At 36.6% G+C, this 23,585-nt stretch overlaps 1 protein-coding gene and 1 long non-coding RNA gene across 3 annotated transcripts in view; one reads left to right on the forward strand and one right to left on the reverse strand.

Moving 5' to 3' along the window:
- Positions 1 to 23,585, forward strand: part of COLEC10 (collectin subfamily member 10) — a 145,484-nt gene that overhangs the window by 86,760 nt on the left and 35,139 nt on the right. The window contains exon 1 of one of the 2 annotated variants that reach the window (XM_015145915.3): positions 18,570 to 18,841. The exons of the other annotated variant lie outside the window; for it this stretch is intronic. Coding sequence (XP_015001401.2) covers positions 18,694 to 18,841 — 148 coding nt within the window. The 5' untranslated portion in view covers positions 18,570 to 18,693. Of the gene's footprint in view, positions 1 to 18,569; positions 18,842 to 23,585 lie in introns of those variants that run through there. 2 annotated transcript variants of the gene reach the window in all.
- Positions 14,326 to 20,195, reverse strand: LOC106999914 (uncharacterized). The gene is made up of 2 exons (XR_001446830.3): positions 19,086 to 20,195; positions 14,326 to 14,625 (listed from the first exon to the last, which is right to left on the reverse strand). It is a non-coding gene; the product is annotated as an uncharacterized LOC106999914 (long non-coding RNA).

Consider the following 23,585-nt stretch of genomic DNA (forward strand, 5'->3'; position numbering starts at 1 on the left):
TATCTGTTATAAGAATAGTGACTCCTGTTCTTTTCTGTTTTCTGTTTTTATGGTGGATCATAATCCATCCCCTGACTTCGAGCCTGTAGGTGTTGTTACATGTAAGATGGGTCTCTTGAAGACAGCAGATGGTTGGGGCTTGTCTTTTTATCCAGCTTGCCACTCTATATCTTTTAAATGGGGCATTTAGCCCATTTACATTCAGGAGTAATAACGATATGTGAGATTTCAATCCTGCTGTGTTGTCAGCTGGTTGTTATGCAGACTTGATTATGTAATTGTTTTATTGTGCCTGTGGGCTATGGGTTTAAGTGTGTTTTTGTGGTAGCAGGTACTGTTCTTTTGGTTCCATGTTTAGCACTTCCTTAAGGACCTCTTGTAAGGCTGGTCTTATTGAAATGTATTCCCTCAGCATTTGTTTGTCTGAGAAGGATTTTATTTCTCCTTCACTTATGAAGCTTAGTTTTCCAGGATATGAAATTCTTGGTTGGAATTTCTTTTATTTAAGCATGCTAAAAATAGTCCCCCAATCTCTTCTGGCTTGTAAGGCTTCTACTGAGAGGTCTGCTGCTAGCCTAATGGGGTTCCCTCTGTACATGACTTGACTTTTCTCTCTAGCTGCCTTTACATTGGTTTTTAACAAAGAGAAATTCTCAAGCTCAAACATTAAGTCTTATTAACTGTATTATCACTAGGGATTAGGTACATTCATAACATACAGTAGGTTCACCTAAATTCCTGATGAAGCATAGGTATTTTCTTTTTTTTGAGACAGAGTCTCACTCTGTTGCCCAGGCTGGAGTGCAGTGATGCAATCTCAGCTCACTGCAAGCGCTGCCTCCCAGGTTGACACCATTCTCCTGCCTCAGTCTCCTGAGTAGCTGGGACTACAAGTGCCGCCACTGCACCCGGCTAATTTTTTGTATTTTTAGTAGAGACAGGGTTTCACTGTGTTAGCCAGGATAGTCTCGATCTCCTGACCTTGTGATCTGCCAGCCTCAGCCTCCCAAAGTGCTGGGATTACAGGCGTGAGCCACCGTGCCTGGCCGATATTTTCTTTTAATACTTATTATAGGAGGCTACATTACTGGTTCTGAAAGAGGAACATTATGTCATCTTACCTGATTTTACCTGAAAATGAATCATACTATAAATCATACTATAATGTCTATCACTACTGTCTGTCTCCATTAATGAGCGAATTCCATTATCTTAAAATTCAATTTTCCCCATTTTGGGGGGAAATACAGTATTGCTATGGCTGAACAAGCTATTAGGAGAAGAGTCAATATGGCTTTGAGGCTGAAATTCAGACTGAAGTTGATTGTGCTCAGTTCCAGGACACCGTCATTAGCCATGAAACCTCGGACAAGTCACTTAACTTCGAAGCAACTCTTTCCTGGTAAAAATAGTCCCTACCTACTTGGCTTTGTGTGAGAATTTAGTTCATACATGTAAAGTACTTGCAAAATGAATGTTACCTAGCACTTCATAAGTTTCACCTACTCTATTTTGCATGAGATTATCAAAGATAATGCACTTAATTGAAAAACTCTTGTAATTTATAACTTTTAACAATATCCACAGTAACCAAACAAAAAATAACTGACTTTTCACTTTAATAGGCTCCTGAATGTCAAGGAAAAAAATAAATAAGGTTCATTTGGCCTACAAAATTTTGGTTTAATTTTAAACCCACAGCAACCTATTGAAATCAACTTATGGCAGCCTTAAAGTGATATGATTTCTTCAGAAGTGGGTCAGTAAAGAGATTTTCTATTTCAAGAGAATCTTATAAATCACCAGATAAAGACTATGAGAAACGGCATATACACACTTATAGTCTGATTAAATATCTGGATGGATATTTTTTCTTGGGAAAAAAGTCCTATATTTTATGGCTTAGTAATTTATTCTACTTTAGTAAAGCTGTTACCTTTTAAGACAACACAAAATTGAATGAATATATCATTCTAAGTGTAATTCATGTGGAAAAAATGTCTATTTTTGGAGATAAAAAGGCAGATAAATCAGTCCACATCTTGGTTACTGATGCAAAAGAACTCTGCCACGGTGGAAGGATATGTCAGTGATTCTGTCCTAAAATTATTGACATGTTTATAGAATGGGCCTGAGGAGGCCAAGTTCATGTGCTCATTGCCTGTGCAGGTTAAGTAGCAGTGATCTGTCCGTTACCCCTACACTGCTCCCTATTTAATTAAGCCAATTTATTTTTCATACATCTGAAATATTCTGCGAAGTCTTACCACCAGCAAGAAAGCTAAACTATTAATACTGCAGCTAAGGATGAACTAGAGCAAAAGAGAAAACTGATTGATTTTTAAAATGAATTAATCCTTACTCCTATCCTCTTTCTAAAGCTAAGTATTTAAGAGAAACAGGGATATCTTATAGAACTATTGACTAAAAACTGGTTTCTGAGTTAGAGGTGCAAGATTAAAAAAAGTGGACATGAAAGTTGTGTAATAAAATAAAATTTAAGAACATAATCAATTTTCAAAATTGAATCAAGAAAAGCATGAATTATAAATAATGTACCCACTTATTGCTTTTCCTAGATTACTGTTTTATGTGATATTTGGATTACAACTTGCTTCCTTTTTTAGTGATAAAACCACCAATATAGCAAATTAGAAAATCGAAATTCAAGTCCCTATGATTCCCAACAATCTGGCTGAGGGCAAATCTTTTAACCTTCTTGAGCCTCGGTTACTGTATTTTTAAAATGAAGGTTTTTATGAGGAAGATGGAGATAATTTATCTGTTGAAAATCTTATCAATGTTTTAAAACAGCAACAAGAATATCCTGCTTGGGGGACCAAGGTGTAAGTCTGAGACTTGATCACAAGCTGGAGCGTCTGGCACACAGAGATGGGGCTGAATCACTGTTCACAGAATGCTCATTAACGCATGAATGAATCAATGAATATGCAGTGGATAAAAGATTGTGAAACTTAGCCATAGCATGAGGAAAGAAAATTAAAACAATGAAAAGCTCATACCATATTAATAGAGACTGTGATTCATTTTGAGGGTGATGACATTATTTAAATTCTCAGTTTCTTAAATGTATACCATACACAGATTTTAACACGTTGAAGGAATGTGGCAAATGATAAAGGTAAAGGTTCTGAATCTAGTGACAGAGGGTAGAGACAGATGCTCAGACTCAGCTTAGATTCAGGCTTTGGGGCTTGAATCCTAGCCCTGCACTTCAATTGCTGTGCGATGTGAGGCAAATCACTTAAACACTCTGTCTGACTTTTTTCACATAAAAAAAAAATGAGAACGCTAACAGTTTTACTATGTCATACCAAACATCAAAAGAGATAGCCAAGATAGTAAAATGAATGACCTTTCTGGGGTAACTTTTTTAGCCCCTGAGCACCTGGTGATAGAAAATACAACAGGATGGCAAAATTTCTGTAAATATTCCCATCTATAAGATTATTAAAAATATTGAAGTTTCTCATTCTTAAGCAAAATTCATTTGGCTTGGTGATTGCAAAGCATTTTAGTCAATAGGGTTCTAGCAATATTCCATAATTTTAGCTTGAGTTTGCAAAACACATGCATTTTTTATAGGAGGTCAGGCACTAGACAAATTATGAAAAATGGTAGCAGCACCAAGTCTTTGCGTACGCTGACGTCTCACAAAGATCACATTAATGCCACTAAGACAGTGTTGCTGGGGAAGAGTTATTACAAGTCCTCTCAGCCAGTTAAGTATTTTAGAACAAAAATGACAACTCCAGCCATTACCCAAGGCATTATCTCATTGAATTTTTAAAGCTACCATAGATATCATTACTGGCCTTAATTTCTAAGATCTGAATTCAATTTCCAGTTGTGACATTTATTAGTTATACAAATTCATTATGTCCTCTTAAAGTTCCCCATGTCTCCATTTACTCACAGAGGAATGAGATCCTCAGATAAAAATAATGTCTGTGGAATAAATTATAAACAGTTAAGCAAGCCCACCCTCTCCTAAGGCTAGTTGGTGATGTTGTTTCTGTGCCATTCTATCTTCAGGGGAGAGAAAAATAAGAATTATTACATGCTAACTGGAAGACATGTTGCTGGTGGCAATAACTGTCTTAAGGTAAAAGTATTTTTATTTTAGAACTTACTAACAAATTTAGTCGAAGGCAAACAAGCAAGAGAGCTAAAATCTCTGCAAAATGAAAATAAAACAACAAAAAAAAAGATTTTGGAGCTGCTTTGGCAGCCAAGAGAGCAGGAGAGGGAGGAGATCTGGGAACTAAGAAGAAAGGGGAAGGCATAAAATTTCAGAGAAAAATGTGGAGAAGGAAAGTCCTGAGCGAAGACGGCAAAGAGGAAATTCCTAGTGTGATACTGGCTAGAGAATTCTAATGAACAGGAATGCCTCCTACTCAATTTTAAGTGGTTTGATTTGATGTGCTCTAAAATAATAGCTCTGTTATCCTCAACACTTCAGTAGAAAAATGCTGTATAAAACTGCCTTATATAGGGATGCTTCAGGGAAACCGTAAAAGGAGGGACTATGTTCTATCTGTGGGTGAGAGCAAGGGGGAGAAGTGAAATGAGCTGCAGGAAGAGAGGGTCAAGATGCTAAAAAGAGATGAGCAGCAGTGAATAGGAAATGAGTCTTCAGCAATTCTCAGCAATCTCAGTGAGGGCAATAGGCTAGCAAAGTTTGCAAGGCAGAAGCTCAAGGCTGTTTCATTTAAGGATGAAAGAGCATTATTACTCCTCAAAGCAGGAACACTTGAGTACGGTAAGGTGTGTGGCACCTGGGTTCCACATTTCCTAACATGCACAGTATGAAAGATTACGTTTGAGTTAGTGAGCAATAGTTCTTAGCAGGTTCTGTGCAGTGAACAATCAGGGTTTAAATCCTCACTTCACTACTTTCCTCTGAAACACAAAGTCAGTTACTAAAGTCTTCTAAGTCCGTTCTCCATTTGTGTCTCCAGATGATAACAGCTGCCTCTCAGGATTATAGGCAATTTAAAAAAAAAAAAAAGGGGGGGGCCTTATTTCTGAAGATCTGTAATATGATAGCTTGCACACAGTTAAACTTACACAATGACCTTCATTCTTTCCTTCAGTTCTTGATTTAGTCTGTTGACTTCAAATAATTTACAGTAGTCCCCTCTTTATCCATGGGGGATACATTCCAACTGGATACTTGAAACCGTGGATAGTATTGAACCCTATATATACTGGTTTTTTTTCCTATACATACATACCTATGATAAAATTTAATTTACATACTAGGCGCCGTAAGAGGTTAACAGCAACTAATAATAAAATGGAACAATTAAAATAACATGTCAGCATCACTACTCTTGCACTTTGGGGCCATTATTAAGTACAATAAGGGTTACTTGGACACAAGCTCTGTAATATTCCAACAGTCTCTCTCATCTCCAAGATGATTACTAAGTAACGACCAGGTAGCTAGTCAGAGTGGATAGGCTGGACAATGGAGGAATTCATGTCCCAGGCAGAATAGAGTAGGAGATGGTGTGAGATTTCATCATGCGACTCAGATGGCATCCAATTTAAAAACCTATGAATTGCTTATTTCTGGAATTTTCCATTTAATATTTTCAGAGTATGGTTGAACTGAAACCATTGAAAGTAAAACTGCAGATAAGAGGAGACTAATGTATTTTAGGAATGCAACTTGTAAATGTCATTATTTGCCAGGGGAATTCTTCAGATTGCAATAATCAGATTGCAAACAGGTCTTATAAAGACGTTTGCATTTTAAAATATAAGTGATGATGATATTCATTTAGGAAACATGTAAGAGACAAAGAGTCACTTAGCAGAGATGCCATGGGGCTGGGACTGGTTAGAAGAACGGAACACAAAACCAATTTTGAGTTGAGCTCAGCGGTACAATCCTAAAACATAAACCTAGCTTGTGGCATCCGAAATCGCTCACATCATTCTTGCTTGGGGTCCCTAGATTCTTGCTTCCATTTTCTATGATGTATTCTGGAATGATGCCTCTGGAATTAACAAGTTTTAAAAATATTTTGCAACAAAATTATTATTTTTAAATAAAAGTGTTCCTCAATGTTGTATAAATTGTGACATGTCCTTCCTTATAAACTTTTGAATCCTTTCACATAAAAAGTAATTATATGTGTAAAAGACTTCAATATCTATGAATGTTATGAAGTAGAAATTTTAGTCATTTATGGGAAGATAGAAAATGAAGGCTATTTTCTTGATGATCTTCTCAAAAGTAATTTATGAAAATATGTTTTGAGAATTTTACATGATGTAAGCAACCCAAATCTGTGATGTGAAGTATCTAAAACATAAACAGACCATTAAAAAAGAAACATATTATTTATTAGGCACATGCTTCTCAGTAGAGTTGAAATAAATATTTATCTCCATAAAGCAGAAAACATTTTCCCAGGAATGTGTTGTATTCTGTGTTTTATCAGTTCAGCAAATGCCTGATAGCCTTTCTTAACTTCTCTGTGTTGGGTATCAAACAAATACAATAGGTCAACCACTCACTGTTCAGTCTGTGGAAACCCTACTGATTGAGGCTTCTCAGAAGCAAGGGGTAAAGGAAGAACAGGAAGTGGCAATGACCCTGAAGAACACTCATCTCTGACCTCTGTGTATAGCAAGGAGAGAGAAAAGTATGCTCTTCAGTAACGCAATCTTTATTTTCCTATTTCTCAGGAGCCCATGTGCTGTAAACCTGTATTTGACCTGCTGCCCCAAGGTTAACATAGGCCCACAGCCTCCACATTTGCAAAATGGCGAGCTAAGATACAGAATAAGTAAATACTCATCCCAGGAGCAAAATTGTTGATGGCGTTGAAAGCCGGCTCCATGCCTCAAAAATGTCAAGTCACAACTAATGTTTAACAGTTTCTATTACACATATTCAATTTAATCAGCTATTTGTCTTAGAGAGCATAAAGCAATTTAAAATTGATCATGTGTTTGAGCTGACTACAAAGAATAAAAATGCCTGTAAAAAAGAGAAAAAAGTGCTATTAAGTATCAATTTCCTTTTTGCACTGCCAAAAACATCAAAGAATCTTCCAGTTATAAAATCTGAACATGCTTCCTCTTCAGAGTTGACAATTTACCAAATCCTATTCTGTCTTTAAAATACCTTGACTGTTTTTTTTTTTCTTCTCAGTTTCTATTTTTTGAGCTCTCATTCACTCCAATGACTTTAATTACGACTGATATGTAGATGACTTTCTAATCTGTACCCCGGGCTGAAATTTTTTTTGAGCCACCAGAAACCAACTCCACATATCCAAAATTCAATTCATTTACTTCTCTTCACAATTTGCATTCCTTGTTTCAGTAAATGACACCGTATCCAATTGTTTAAGGCAGGAACCTGGCAATCACCCTGACTTCTTCCTCTTCTTTACCCTCAATTTCCAAAGAATCAATAGGTCTTGTCACTTCCATTTGTGTTAATACCTTGAATCGATTTGCTTCTCTATAACCCCATTGTTACTGATAATGTCCAGGGCACCCTTAAAAAATCAAGCACTACAGGTTGCCTATTCAATATCTATTCTTGCTTCCAAAGCCTTGATTTACCTAATTTAAAATGTTTAATCTCTTAGTTTCCCTTGCTGCTAGCATAGGACATAATTCCGGCCAATGAGATGGAAGTTAATTTTACCCCAAAAGTTTTTTGGGAAAAACTCCTTAAAATTGATTAACTTAACTGTCTTGTTTCATCAGCTCTTGATCCACAACCTTTCCCTTCATGCCTAGAATGTACACGCAATGTCTGAATTGCAGCAGCCCTTTTGTGAGTACAAGGAGAAAAGCTCCATGCAAAAAACAGTGAAGCCAGAAGGGAGAAGTCATGGTTGCTGGCAGTAACACGGTGCTACTATGTCAAGATTTTCTGTGTCCATATTTCTTACTATCTGAAAAAACAAACACACAAACAAAATAAAACAAAACACCTCATTTCATTAAGTCAGTAAGCCACTGTTACTGGGTTTCTATTACATGAAGCCAATGAAGTTGTACCTCTGTCACATTTCTCATATTCTCCATTTTATTTCTAATATTGGCATTTAAAAAAAAAATCTTCACGGGCCATGATTGCCCTTATGATAGTTCCAAACTCCTCAGCAGCATGTATAACGCCTTTCAGGATCTAGTTCTTAACTCTAGGTTAAGCTTCATTTATCCCATCACGTTCGAACCTCTATGCTCAATCAATTATACTTTCAGTTCCTCAAACACATCATTCTCTCAACTAAGACTTAAATGTGCTATTCTGTCTAAATGGAATATTCTTTTATTCCTCTCCCACTTTACTTGGATAACTGACAAGTTTTCTAAAATCCTGCTGTTATGGTTTGGCTCTGTGTTCCCACCCAAATCTCATCTCAAATTGTAATCCCCACGTGTCAAGGGAGGGAGGTGACTGGATCATGAGGGTGGTTTCCTCCACACTGTTCTCCTGATAGTGAGTGAGTTCTCATAAGATCTGATGGTTTTGTAAGTGTTTGACATTTCTTCCTTCACTTGCTCTTCTTTCTCATGCCTCCTTGTGAAGAAGGTACTTGCTTCTCTGTCACCTTTCGCCATGATTGTAAGTTTCCTGAGACCTCCCACGCCATGTGGAACTGTAAGTCAATTAAACCTCTTTCCTTTATAAATTACCCAGTCTTGGGTATTTATTTATAGCAGTGTGAAAACAGACTAATATACCTTCTTAGGAAACACATCCTGAAAGAAACCTTTCTTGATCCAACAAGCCTAGATCAGGTGCCTCTACTCTGGGTCCCTATAACAATTACATGCCAGTATTTCTCTCCATCAGAATATTTTCCACACTAATGACAACTACTATTGTACTTCTCTGTCCCCTCAACTAGATGAAGATAAATTTCTTAAGGAAAAATTGTGTCTTATTCACTGTTGTAATTCCCTGGTTTATCACAATAGCTGATAAATAGTACTATATAGTTGTTGAATGAGTAGATGAATAAATGCATTTTCATTACACATATCTATCATTCAAGCTCAAACTCCCATCATTATGGGCCCTTACAATTCATTGTAATTCATCCAATATTATTCAAGACATTGTGGTATATAATTAATCACAGAACAACAATAATGAAAATTGTTGCCTCCAGCTCCATTAGGACCAGAAAAGGGTATTGATTTCTTAATAAGTTAAAAAGGTGTAGGGTACTTGAGCTCTTTAATACAATTAATTTTTGTAATTAACTTTATAATTAGGTATATTTAAATGAAAAATTTAGTTGTATCTATATTAATGTTTTTCTTCTATCTGGTTGTTTTCTATCAATTACTTTGACTGCAAAAGCCTCAACTGAAGACACTAAATCAGGGCATATAGAACCAGAAACAATCTTAAGATTACTGACTTCCTGAATCTACACGGACTTCTCTTCAAAATAGAGTCAAAATACAATTTGTCTACTTGACTATTTCCAGTCTTATAAAAACACTACTCGAGAATTATAACTATTTCAAGACTTTTGGAATACAGTTTTCATGACAGGTTTGAGGTTTTTTTTTTTTACACTTTTATGGTGGTATAAATTATATGTCATAAAATTAACTAATTGTAAGTGAAGAGTTGGATTTTTTAGTATACTTATATAGTTGTGCAATCATCACTTTACTGTAGATTTATAACACAGCTGTCACTTCCAAGAGTCCCATTGTGTCCATTTTCAAACAATCCCTGCTCCCACTCTCAGCCCCAGGCAACCACACATCTGCTTTCTATGTGTAGAGGGTTGCCTTTTCTAGAAATTTCATATAAATGGAGTCATACATGATGTATCCATTTGTGTCTGATTTTTCTTTTTTTATTTAGCATAATTTGGAGATGCAGTGCCATCTATGTTGCATGTATCAGCAGTTTGTTACTTTTATCGTTGAATAGCATTCCATTGTATAGATATACAATGTTCTGTTTACTTACTACTTGTGGATGTTTGTATTTTTTCCAATTTCTGGCGATGATGAATGACACTGTTATGAACATTTATGAAGAAGTGTTTGTGTGGACACATGTCTTGATTTCTTCCAAGTAGATATCTAGGAGTTTAATTGCTGGATTATGCTTTAAGTTTATATTTAACTTTTTAAGAAGCTGACAAACTGTTTTCAAAAGTGACTGTACATTTTACATCCATACCAAAAATGAATGAGGGCTTCAATTTACCACATTTCAGCAAACACTCAGTATTGTCACATTTATTATTATTATTATTATGGCTAGTCTTACCTGTATATAGTGATATCTCATTGAAATTTAATGAATAAAAATTGTAAGCACCTTTTTATGTGTGCATTAGCTATTTACCTTCTTTGCTGAATGTCCATTTAAATATTTTGCCCATTTTTAATTTGATTGTATTATTTAGCTAAGCACAAATTCTTTATTGGATATATGATTTGTAAATGTTTTTTCCAGTCTGTGACTTTTCTGTTTACTTTCTTAATGGTGTTTTTTGAAGCACAAATGCTTTAAATTTTGATGTAGTATAATTCATCAATCTTTTATGAATTGTTCTTTTGGTGTACTATCTAAGAAACTTCTACATAACCCAAGGTTGCAGAGGTCTTCTCCTATGTTTTTTTAAGAAGTTTTATAGTTTTGTCTTTTATATGTAAACCTTTGATACATTTCAGTAAATTTTTGTGTATACTGTGAGATAGGTTCCAATTTCATTTCTTTGCATGTTGTAGCTACCTAATTTTTACAGCGTCATTTGTTGAAAAGACTATTATTTCCCCCACTTAGTTGCCTTGGTACCTTTGTTAGCAATCAATGAACCATGAATGTGAGAATGTATTTCTGGGCTTACTAGTTGGTTACATTAATCAGTACTTTGCATATCTCCCTCCATACTGAGCCTATCTCTGTGAAAGCAAAGTTGCTGGATTTTCTGGCTGTCCCTGTGCTGATAAAACTGCAATTCTCACCAACTGCAATGAGGAGAGAGGTGGAGTTTTCTCCATACATGAAGGCCTCATACTTTTATTGTTCTTGCACAAAGCCAGGGTTTCTTTTCAAGAACAAATGCTTAGTTAGTGGGTACAAGGTAAGTTATTTGGGTGATGGATACCCTAAAAGTCCTGACCTGACCACTACCCAATCCACTCATACAACAAAATTGCAAATATACCCCATAATTTTGAACAAATCAAAAGAAAATAGAGCCCTGAAATGATTATTTTGATAACTTCATCTAGTTTCATAGATGTTTGTGGAAAGGGTGTTCTGACTTCTTCACATAGCCGTGGCTGAAACTTCCTTTTCATGACTAATTTTTAAGGGGAAGAATATGCTGTTGAGCCTCATCTCAGCACACCTACCCACAGAAGTTGCTTGAAATTATATTTAAAGTAATTTTTGGAACACCTGGGTCCATATGGCAGATTAAATCTACATGTTTATTCTCTGCTACCTCCACAATGTCACTAAAATAGCAGTAATAAAACTTTAAAAAACCCAAAATGACAGTAAGGAAACAAGAAAAGCAACCAAAAAGTGTTTTGGAAGCTAACAAAAGTATTAGACAATGGTCACTGTCTTAACAGAACAGAGAAACGTGAAAACTATCACTGGAAACAACAGAAAGATGTAAGTTGATAACACACCAGAAATTCAGAGGTCTCAGGAACTGAAGATACCATATACTATGTGTTTTGAATGGTGGCAAAATGAGGCTGAAAAGGAATATTGGGAAAGTCTTTAAAATGAACATTTATGGCTATTGATTTCCAAACCTACTATGTGCTGCTAGAGAACTACACCTGGTATATCTGAGTACAAGACTGAGATTTTAACCCATGGACACCGAGGGAGATCAGCCATAGCTGAGGTGATAGTGAGCTACAGAAGATTAAGAGAAAGTAAGAACACTGAGATACTTAAATCCCTTTCTTAATCAGAATGCTACTAGTAATATACACATCCCCTTAAACAAAGGATTGGAGTATGCTAAATAAATCTTACAGTTCAAAAAACAGAGATGCAGGTAATGAGAATGAGAGGCTCCCACAAATTAGGCAAGTCATTAACTCTTTGCCCTATAATACAGTACATATTGTCATTAGTCAACTAACTCCACTTGCATATACAGAGCTTCCAAGTATCGGTTTAGTGGCTCCTAACTATGAATGGATCAGTGTAGGATATCCAGATATTTTATTAAAGTCAGTGACAAGAAATATATAAATTAAATCAAACAGAAATACAAGGAATTTAGACTAAATAGTGACAATCCAAGAAACAAAAGAGCTTCTTAAAAAAAACTGTGATGGGTAGATTTAGAGATCTAATAAAAAAAAATAAGACAAAAGCTATAAAGGAAGAAAAATTAGACTGAGATATAATAGGTGCTCAATAAATATTCGTTGAATGAATTGAATTTTTATAACTATAAAGGATGTGCATATTTATAAATAATTTATAATGGTTCAGTGTAAAACACACATTGAACAAAAGAATTGAAAGACATGAGTGGATAAATACACCAGAAATTAGAAGATTAATCCAAAAGATCCAATATAACATTGAGAAATGGTCTTGAGAGACAGGGATGGGGACAGAGAGGTGGAGGTAATGAAATTATAAGGAGCCAACGCAAGAAAATTTATAATACTGATGGACAATTATTTCCAGACTTAAAGGATCTACAGTTAGCCAATACAGTAAATGCAAAAAGGTCCACATTAAGTCCATATCATTGAAATTTCAGAATAGCTGGTGTTTTAAAAAACTCAGAAAACTTCTAAAGAGAGAAAAAACATATTCTGTAGAAACTGGAGAAAATATGAACAACATCAAGTTTCTCAGCAGCAATACTAAAAGCTAAAAGAAAATAGAATAATATCTTTACACCTCAGGGTAAAAATTATTTTCATACTGGGATCCTATATCCGGCCAAAATATCATATAATTTGAAGGTACAATTACTATATTTTTAGACCTGCAATGTCTCAAAAATTTATCTGGAGTCCACTCCCTTTCAGGAAGCTACTAGAAGACATACTATATTAAAATGAAGGATGAAACCAAGGAAAAAAAAGATGCAGATGTCAGAAAAGGAGTTGCGTAATAATAATATCAATTCCTAGACAATAGTGAAGATGAGTCTCAGGATAACAGCTTGCCAACAAGCCTTCCAATCTTAATGGAGCAATAAGTTTGAGGGTTCCCAAAGATATTTCTAAGAAAAGTAATGGAAACTAATAGAAGACTTTACATTTCTACAAAACTGACAAATCTCAAATAATTGGTGGTTACTATGGGTTTGGTACATAGAAAGCTATGCAAAAAAAAAAAAAAAAAAAGCAATCATTAAACCTAGGGAGAAACAAAATTAGTACATGAAACACAATGTAATCATAATGTGCTATGTACCTCTGCTGTGAATAATTGTTACAGGCCCATTATATTATAAACATTATTGGATTAAAATTGTAATATTAAGTTACTAGGATTAAAAGAAGGAAAATGTGTGTGGAAGATGTAGACCTAGGAACGAGAGAAACATCTCCATCTTCCATATTGAGAAGTCAATGAGAAAAAAATAAAAAGCAGAGTATCAGTTTAAGTTTGTTACTTAAAAATACAAAGGAGATAAATTAAGAAGCACTAAAATAATTATTTTACTAATAATTAAATACTCCTATAGGTATTCTTACAGGAGTAAGACTCGAGTGGAGAGCAAACAGTGGGAGGCCTTCTGATTTTGTCTCATAAGCCTGTTAAAACCATTTGACTTTTTTTTAAAAAATCAGCTTTCCCAGGTTGAATATTTGATTTTTTTTTAATTTTTATTATTATTTTTTTAAGATGGAGTCTCACTCTGTTGCTCAGGCTGGAGTGCAGTGGCGTGATCTCGGCTCACTGAAACCTCCATCTCCTGGGTTCAAGTGATTCTCCTACCTCAACCCCCCAAGTAGCTGGTACTACAGGCATGCGTCACCACACCTGGCTAATTTTTATATTTTTAGTAGAGATGGGGTTTCACTATGTTGGCCAGGCTGGTTTTGAACTCTTAACCTCAAGCACTCTACCCACTTCAGCCTCCCAAAGTGCTGGGATTACAGACATGAGCCACCATGCCTAGCCTTGATTTTTTAAATGTGGTTTTATAATATGAAATTTGAAATATAAAAAAGAAATTATTATGTGTTTGCATGTTACTTTCTAAATGCTTTATTTTAAAAGTCACTCTACTAAGTTTCATCTTTTACAAACTGTATAAAGTTAAATTAACTCACAAGAGAGAATTTTAATCCACTAAGTACTTACGTGAATGGACAAAGCTGAAACCAAGTCCAAAGTTGAGTTATATCAATTTGTCAAGAAACCCCTTCTGGAGATGAGGTTGTCCTTGTGTTGCTATCCTGTTTTAACTAGTAAAATACTTCTGCCTTAGGATATGCTTTTTTCATATCCTGGAATTTATTTTCCTTCCAGGAAAATATCATGAAGCTGGATGCATGATCATTAAAATGCACAAGAACAGATGTTGCTGGGTGTCTGTCAAGCACTAAGTAAACGTTCTGATGTGTCATTTTTTCTAGTTACTGTGGATGAATAGCACAAAAATGGAGTGTTAGTTTGGGGCTGCCATAACAAGTTACCCCAAACTTAGTGCCCTAATACAGCAGAACTTTATTATCTCATACTTCTCAAGGCCACAAGTACAAAATCAAGGTATAGGGAGTAGAGAACTCTACTCTGCAGGCTGGAGGGGAGAAGCACTCCTTGCCTCTGACAGTTTATGGTGGCTGCAAGCCCATTCTTTAGTTTGTGGTTGTGTAACTCTCATTTCTGCCTTGGTCTGCACATGGCCTTCTCCTTTCGTCTCTGTCTCCCTCCTTTGGGTGTCTCTTCTAAGGACCCTAGTCACTGGATTTAGGATCCACCCAGATAATCTAGGATGATCTCATCTTGAGACTCTTAGCTTAATTATGTTTGCAAAGACCCTTTTGTCACATAAGGTCACATTCACAGGTTCCTGGGTTAGATGTGGATATATATATTTTTTTAAGGCCACAATTCAATTCACACACACACACACACACACACACACACACACACACACGCAAAGAGTAGAGAAATAACAGGGCAAATATCACTTGTTATTTACTTTAATGACAGGTCATATTTGGACAAACACAAAGCTAAGCCTGGAATTCCAATATCTTGGGAATTGAAAGATGAAAGCAGTCAGAAAAAGTAGAACTATGAAGACAGTTTTATAAACTAGCCACTAATTCTTTTCTTTTTAGATTTACCATTAACCTCTTCCACTTTTATGCCATCTGTAAACTTGACTGGCTTGTTGTCTATTTTAAAACGACGTTTTAAGGCAAAAACAGTGTTGGCTTGTTGTTCTCAGCGACTTCATTTTCTGAATAAACAAGACTGAACCCTTTTACATGTCAGTAGAAATCTTTCTGAGAAGCACTATTTTTTTGCACACTAGAGACGATATACTTAACATCATTCAACCACTTTCTTTTGTGTATTCAATCATCTTTCCCATTTTAAAATTAAGTAATGTTTTATATAAAATATGTGAATTCTCTGTAGCAATTTAAATTTTGATGTAGTATTTTCTACATTATATAGGAATATATTTTTATGCTTTATTGAGTAAAAAAAAAAGAAAAAAAAAGGGAGGGGGACAGAATATGCCAAGAAAAATTTTTAAGGACTATTATTTGTTTGAAATGGTGACCAGTTAATTTCTATATATAAATGCAATGATTCTGTTCTCATTGTATGCCAGGAAATGTTTGAAAATAAACAAATAGTGAAATAGACTTAGGGTAGTCTAAACAATTTAAAGAGTACCAATTTTCTTAGAATCATAGAATTTAGAAAGAATGTTAAATATGAAGTCCAAACTCACTTTATATGCCTCGTGGCAATTGACATTACGTGATTTGCTCTATATCACATATCTGGCTGTGACAGATGTAAAATTTTAGGTTCCTAACATCATTCTATTCTCATGATTTTTCTATCACTGTTAACCTGACAAATGCATCCACTTTAGACGTTTTAAGTGTTTGTGGAAAATTAATGCATCCTCAATGCTTGAAAATGTTCATCTTTATGGAAACCAAATAGTATTTTAAAAGCAGGATTTTGGGAAATAAATTTGTATTTGAGTTTTTTTTTTTTTTTTTTTTTTTGGTCACATTTTCAATGGATGACCTCATTCAAACTGCTTAATTTTTTTGAGCCTCAGCTGCTTTGTTTGCAAAATGAAAGGACTACTATATAATCCACAGGACTATTTTGAGACAAAATAAACTCAAGTTGAGACTAGCTCTCAGCCTGCATATAATGACTATTCAATCAGTGCCAGTTTCCTTCCCTGTACTGCTTATAAAAAAGTCAGTCAGTTACACTATAAACCTGTTGTGATGTATTCAGTTGTCTCCCTCCCACCTCAAAATTCGTGTGTTGAAGTTCTGATCCCCATTACCTCAGAGCAAATTTCTGCTCTTTAAGTCAAGGGTCCCCAATCCCCAGGCCACAGACTGGTATCGGTTTGGGGCCTGTTAGGAACAGGGCTGTACAGCAGGAGGTGGGTGGCGGGTGAGCCTGCCAAGTTTCATCTCTATTTACAGCTGCCCCTCATCAGTCACATTACTGCCTGAGTTCCACCTCCTCTCAGATCAGCAGTGGCATTAGGTTCTCATAGGAGCGCAAACCCTATTGTGAATTGTGCAAGTGGGGATTTAGGTTGCCTGATATTTAGGAGAATCTAATGCCTGATGTCTCCTATCACTGTCTCCTATCATCCCCAGATGGGAGCATCTAGTTGCAGTAAAACAAGTTCAGGGCTCCCACTGATTCTACGTTATAGTGAGTTGTATAATTATTTCATTATATAATACAATGTAAATAATAAAAATAAAGTGTACAATAAATGTAATGTGCTTGAGGCCAGGCACAGTGGCTCACACCTGTAATCCCAGCACTTATGGAGGCCAAGGTGGGCGGATCACTTGAGGTCAAGAGTTGGAGACCAGCCTGGCCAACATGGTAAACCCCCGACTGTGCTAAAAATACAAAAAATTAGCCAGGTGCAGTGGTGCATACCTGTAATCTCAGCTACTTGGGAGGCTGAGGCATGAGAATCGCTTGAACCCTGGAGGCAGAGGTTACAGTGAGCCAAGCTCATGCAACTGTACTCCAGCCTGGGCGACAGCGGGACTCCGTCTCAAAAAAAAAAAAAAAAAAAAAAAAAATGTACCTGAATCATCCTGCAACTATTTCCCCATCTTCCCCATAGAAAAATGGTCTTCCACCAAACTGGTCCCTGGTGTCAAAAGGGTTGGCACTGGTTTTAGCCAACTGGCCACTGGTGTAAGTCACTCAGTTTGTGGTGCTTTGTTATGGCAGTCCTAGGAAACTAATGCACCTGTATTTCTTGGATTGATGGTTACTTATGATGACATTTCTTAGGGATAGTTTTGCAGCAGTCAGTCTGTATCAGGATCTGTAAGGTCCTTCTTTTCCAATTTCAAGGAAAGCAGGTTCAAAATCCCTTTCACCTAACTCTTAGTTGAGATGCCTGTTCAAGAATGGAGAAGGTAAGGGGCCTCTCCAATATATGTGATTCTGGTTCCAATCTTCCAATATCTTGCTATGCCTATACTATTTGTACAGGTTATAGGTTCGTGGAATAGATAGAGATCCCGATCTCTGTATCTCTATCTATATGTCATCTACATACTCTACATCTAAATCTATTGAGCTTTCTGTGAAACATACCACAAGTTTTTACCCCTTATTTTATAAAAACTTGCTGAAAACACCACTTTAATCAAATCGTCATGTCATACCCTCTCATACATTTTTATTTACCATAATTTGCCCTCTGTTAACACGTTGTTAGACAATTGAAGGCCTTTCCCCTTTCTGCCACGTCCCTTCAAATGAAGCTTTGCCCACATTTCAGAGTATTTCTTTGAGATAGTGCACAGAAAGGCTAAAAGCTATAAACCAGGCCAAAGGTTATAAACATTTTAACATTCCTAATACTTATCACCAAGTTGCTTCACAGAAAAGCTGGTTGTTCTTTCCTTTTGAACTTAATCACAAGAGAATAATCTTGGTAGCAAGAGAAAGAAGGCCATGGAGGGCATTGGAAGCATTAGCGTTCAACAGGCACAAGCAGGTAATAAATATCACTTTATGAAAAGCTCAAAGCCATGCATGGTGTTTGCATAACATGTTGCTAACTGAAGACCTCTCTGGTTCACAACCTTTCTGAAACTCAGCGTTTAAATGCAATATAGCCTATTAAATTATCAGCTCAAGTACTCAGCAGAAGGCATCTCTATCTTCTTTGCTCTTAGGGATGTTTCTACTGACATGCACACTGGAGTCCAGAGATAATTTTCAATAAACTGTTGTCACTTGAAAATAAACAGTCTGGACAATGTATGGTCCATCTGGAACACTGAGAAAATAAACAATCTAGGATATGCTTCCTTCCTGCCTCTGTAGCCCTTTTTGGAATGTGTGTTCCAAATACTTCCCGTTCTTCCCCAAAGCAGGAGGTTTTATTTAAAATAAAGCTGTTTATTTGGCATTTCTGGGAGACCCTTTTCTGAGGAACCACAGCAATGAATGGCCTTGCATCCTTGCTTCGAAGAAACCAATTTATCCTCCTGGTACTATTTCTTTTGCAAATTCAGAGTCTGGGTCTGGATATCGATAGCCGTCCTACCGCTGAAGTCTGTGCCACACACACAATTTCACCAGGACCCAAAGGTGAGGAAAGAAAACCACGATTTTCATGTATAATAAATATGATCTCTTCCCTCATCTCTGAAACCCTTCCTAGATTTCAATGACTTTCTCTTCTCTCCGCTCTAGTTTCCTCCCACTTCCCTTCTATTTTGGAAAATCAGGATTTTCCAAATCTGGTCTGTTACTTATTTAAAGCTCTCCCTTGATGTTAGGTAAGAGGATGTTGGGAAGGGGAAACCCAGGACAGAGATCTGAGGGAACTTACCCGGGGCAGGGGGAAAGTCCCTGTTCCATTCTGCTCCGGGATAGATGCACAATCCAAGCATGAGTCTTCAGAAGTCCTTTCCTTCCTTAAAAGGAACTCTATTTTTGAGCTGTTTGTATTCTCCTCCTTTCTAATACTGATGCTGGTGAAGCTGTTTAAGCAAAGGGTCAGTAAAATAAAACTTAAATCTTACATATATATTTCATGAGTTAATGGGATCCTGAGTTCCAACGTAGAGGATGGAAACATTCTGTCAAGCATCATAGGTAGTAGATAAATGACCATTTCTTTCTTTGGAAGTGTAGTCTTTGGGGCCAAGTGCCTTCTGCTCAAGAATGGTAGAATATTGCAAAATGTTCTCCAGTAGAGCCAAGGTCCAAATATGCTTTAAGCAACTAGTAGATAAAAAAATCTATTTTTCTGGTTTTAGCTTTTACCCTTTTGTTCTGAATAGTGGTCACTGCACTGCAGATTGGTGCTCCCTTATTAGTAATTCATGCTGTTTCTCCAGGCTATAGGGTGGAAGAATTGCAGCTGCCTAAAATTTTAAGTAGAAAAAAGTGTTGTTTTTTTTTTTTTAAAATCAGAAATATGTTGCCCCATGCTTGTCAGTTATTTAAATGTGTATTGCTTAAAGTGCATTTTTCTTAATCACTGAATTAATTTTCCTCTAAGATTGCAATCCAAGTTTTAACCTTTGATACGATAAAATAAATGCTGTAAGGAACAATGAGACCTTAGAGCTTCCAAATAATTTCTTGGGTGAATAAATGAATAATGTGAGGGCAAATGTTCAGAAAGAAAGTTTTGATTAGAAATAAAGTATTTACTTAAAACCTGTCCTGAACTTTCCTTAGAGTATAGGAAACTTTAGATTATTCCTGGGGTGTCATGGGAGGCATCGAAAATTAAAGTTTTCCTTGTCCCTGCAAATGGGAGAATCCATTTGAGAATAGCACTATTTTTTACTTAGTAGAAAATTTCTCCCTCCCCATTTTCCCATTAGAAACCCTGTTAAGATTTCAGACAGTGGAAATCTCACTAACTTTCCTCCTGAGCACGTGCAGACATTATGAGATAATTACAAGCCAGACTGTGACAAAATGAAGTGAGTGCTCCCGGGGAAAAGGATTTGGGAAGCGGTGCTCTAGAACCCTGGGTTCTAGAACCAAGTTTGTTTGTTATGTTCTTGGGTTTGATTTCCTCTTCTTCATCTAGAGCTTGGAAACTGCATCAAATGGACTCTAAATTTTATTTTTAATAAAATTTTATTCTTAATAAAATAAATTCTTAATAAAAGTTAATAAATTTTATTCTTAATAAAGAAATTCATGATCCTCGAATGTACTGAATACCTACTAAGTTCCAGGCATCATGTTAGCTGCTAGGGGCTGGAAACTAAGATAAGGAACCTGTCTTAGCTCTTGCATCTACATACCAAGCTTTGTATTCTATTACAGACTCTTGAGGTTGGCACCAGTTAATTTATGCTTTTTCTTTGAAAATTTCCTACACACCTAAATGCACCTAAAGCAACATGAGTATATTCATATTCATCGCTGCCTTTCCTCTGCTCTAGGAATTGTGCAAGGTGATATGAGTACACCAGAAACAAAGACATGATACCTTCTCTTAAGATAGGAACAGTGGGCCAGGTGTGTTGCCTGTAATCCCAACACTTTGGGAGGTCAAGGCAGGTGGCTCGCTTGAGCCTAACAGTTTGAGACCAGCCTGGGTGACATAAGGAGACCCCATCTCTACAAAAATTAAAATAATTTTTTTTAATTAGCCAGGTGTGGTGGTGCACACCTGTAGTCCCAGTTACTTGGGAGTCTGAGGCAGGAGGATTACTTGAGTCCAGACAGTTGAGCCTGCATGGGCCCTGATCATGCCACTTCACTCCAGCCTGAACAACAGAGTGAGACCCCCATCTCAATATATATATACACACACACACACACACACACATATATACACATATTATATATGTATATATATGTATCTCTCATACACACACACACACTGCCATCTACTCTACCTTGTTCCTTCATGAACACACAACCCCTCCCTACTCCAAAATAAGGCAGATATGTATATTTACCTCTACAAAATTAAAAAAGAATAGTATGATGGCTGAGCAAATGTTTTAAAGGACTGGGTTATTACTGTTTTTTCAATATTTTTTCCCTAAGATCAAGCTAGTCTTAATACTTTTCTCCATGGCTAATCATCTCATTACTGTATTTTCTAGCACTGCAGCACGGTGCTCAGAAATTTCTAGATACTCTGGGAAACAGATTGTGAAAGGAATTTTCCCTAAATTCATTTGGGAGAGTGAAAACTAAATAATTTATTTAGAATTACAGAATGCCATTTGTGAAAACCCAGAAATGCTAACCAATCATAGTATATATTGACCAATATACAGATATTATTTTTAAAGTCTTATTTCCCAGACATGGCTTAGTGGAAAGAAAGACACTGGAGTCAATCTGTCTATCTTCAGCATGTTGTTACATCTGTTACACTTCAGTGTCTTCATTTGCAAAGTGAGCCTTCCTCACAGACCTGTTTTCAGAATTATCATAACCAATGTGAACTTTAAGCTGTGTAGACATCATCAATAGAAATTTTAACAAATTGTATTCTATCTTTCCCTTCTCTCCCTATCTAAGTCTGTCAAATAACAATTTTGAGAATAAGTTATCAAAACATCTCTGTTGCAAGCCATCATTATTTTTCTTTCTATGCCTTAAACTTGTTGTTTATGTTACCTAATAGGAAAATGAAATTCATTCTCTCTCTCTCTCTCTCTCTCTCTCTCCCCCTCCTCCTCCCCCCACCGCCCCCTTCCCTCCTCCTTCCCTCCCTCTCTCCTTCTCTCCCTCTCTCCCTTTCTCTTTTTCTCCCTCCTCCCCCATCTTGGTGGTTTCTTTAAACAATTTATGTGAAATTCTGACCTCTAGTGGTTTCCCTTGAAAATAACAATGACAAAATATGTACAACTATTAAGTATCCATAAAAAATTAAAAAGAAAAATAAATGAACACAAAGCAAAAGAGAGACAAGTTTTAAACAAAAAGTGTTAAAAAATGATTTTAACCAATTAATGTGGATGATGCTTTACAGTTTTCAAGGACCTTTAAAATCATTGTCTTGTTTAATTCCCATAATTTCCCTATGTGGTAGCAATTTCTTTAAACTTAGACCTAAGGAAACAATACCAGTGGGGCCAAGGGGAGTGCCCAAGGTCTTTCAGCAGGTGGAATCTTGCATCTTGAACTTGACCCTGGGCCTTCTGGCTCCAAGACCAGTGTCATTTCATTATATCCACTAGTTTGTACTAGTTATATATCAGGTTTGAAAATACAGTCCACCAGTCACATTTTGGTGATTAAAAAAATGTACAGGGCAAAGTCAAAGAACATGGCATCATGAAACCTCACAGCCCGGCACTGTCTTGGGTACTAAAATATGCTGAAAACGATGGTATATCTTCTCTTTGATAATCAACTTCATTACTTCATTAATTTGTTTGGAAATAATGTTATTTTACCCTATTACTTATTTTGGTATTTGCTAGCTTTTTAGTAGGGCCTTTTCAATGACATTTTTTTTGTGTGTGACCTACAAGGTCTTTTTTCCAACTGACTTCTCTCAGCTTCTCCCCCATCATTTCAAACTGCTGTTTTCACTTCTGCTTTTCAATGGGCATGCTGGTCTTCGCTCTCCTTCCTGACTCGGGACCTTGGCTCTTGATGGCTCTTCTGCCTGGTCCACCCTTATCCAGATCTTCCCAAGGATAATTCCTTCTCCTCATGGAGGTCTTAGCTCAAGTGTTATCCGTGCAGCAAGGCCCTGCCTACCTACCCCTGTACTCTTTGTCATAGTTCCAAGGTATTTTATTTTCACAGGCTTAGTACTAAGTGAAAATCTCTTGTGTATTGATGTATGTATAGTCAGTCCTGGCGTGCAGGCTTCCCAAATGGACAAGGATGCCAGTCCTTCTTGCTGAGCGTGGTTTTCTAAACCTGGAAGAGCTCCCAACACAGGGTGGGTGCTCAATACGTATTTGTGATTAAATGAATCTACCCACATTTTCCGTGAAAGACTCCCAACATTTTAATTTGAGGTCTTGATCTATTAACACAACTCTTTCATAATATCCTCTAAGTATGTCCTGAAGTTCCTAAAAACTGTTGCACATGCTCCCATAAAAGGACTGCTCCTGGGGGCCATGGCCATTGTGCCACTTCCCCAACAACTTAAGAACCTCCCTGCCAGGGGCCACTGCCTTTTTCGTAATTACAATAGTGCCTCTGCTTCCCAGGTGCCCCTGTCTCTGCCTAGCCAGTAACACACTGCTGCCTCCTTCACTAAGGCAGCCTTTCCGACACTTCTGAGGATACTGTGATTCTCACGGGTAACCGTCATGACTCCTCCACAAGTGTGGCCTGTGATGAAACCACAAGGCAGAGCAAAGCTCTTTCCCTTTCAGCA

This window comes from Macaca mulatta, chromosome 8 (assembly GCF_049350105.2).
Source record: "Macaca mulatta isolate MMU2019108-1 chromosome 8, T2T-MMU8v2.0, whole genome shotgun sequence".
Taxonomy (NCBI): Eukaryota; Metazoa; Chordata; class Mammalia; order Primates; family Cercopithecidae; genus Macaca; species Macaca mulatta.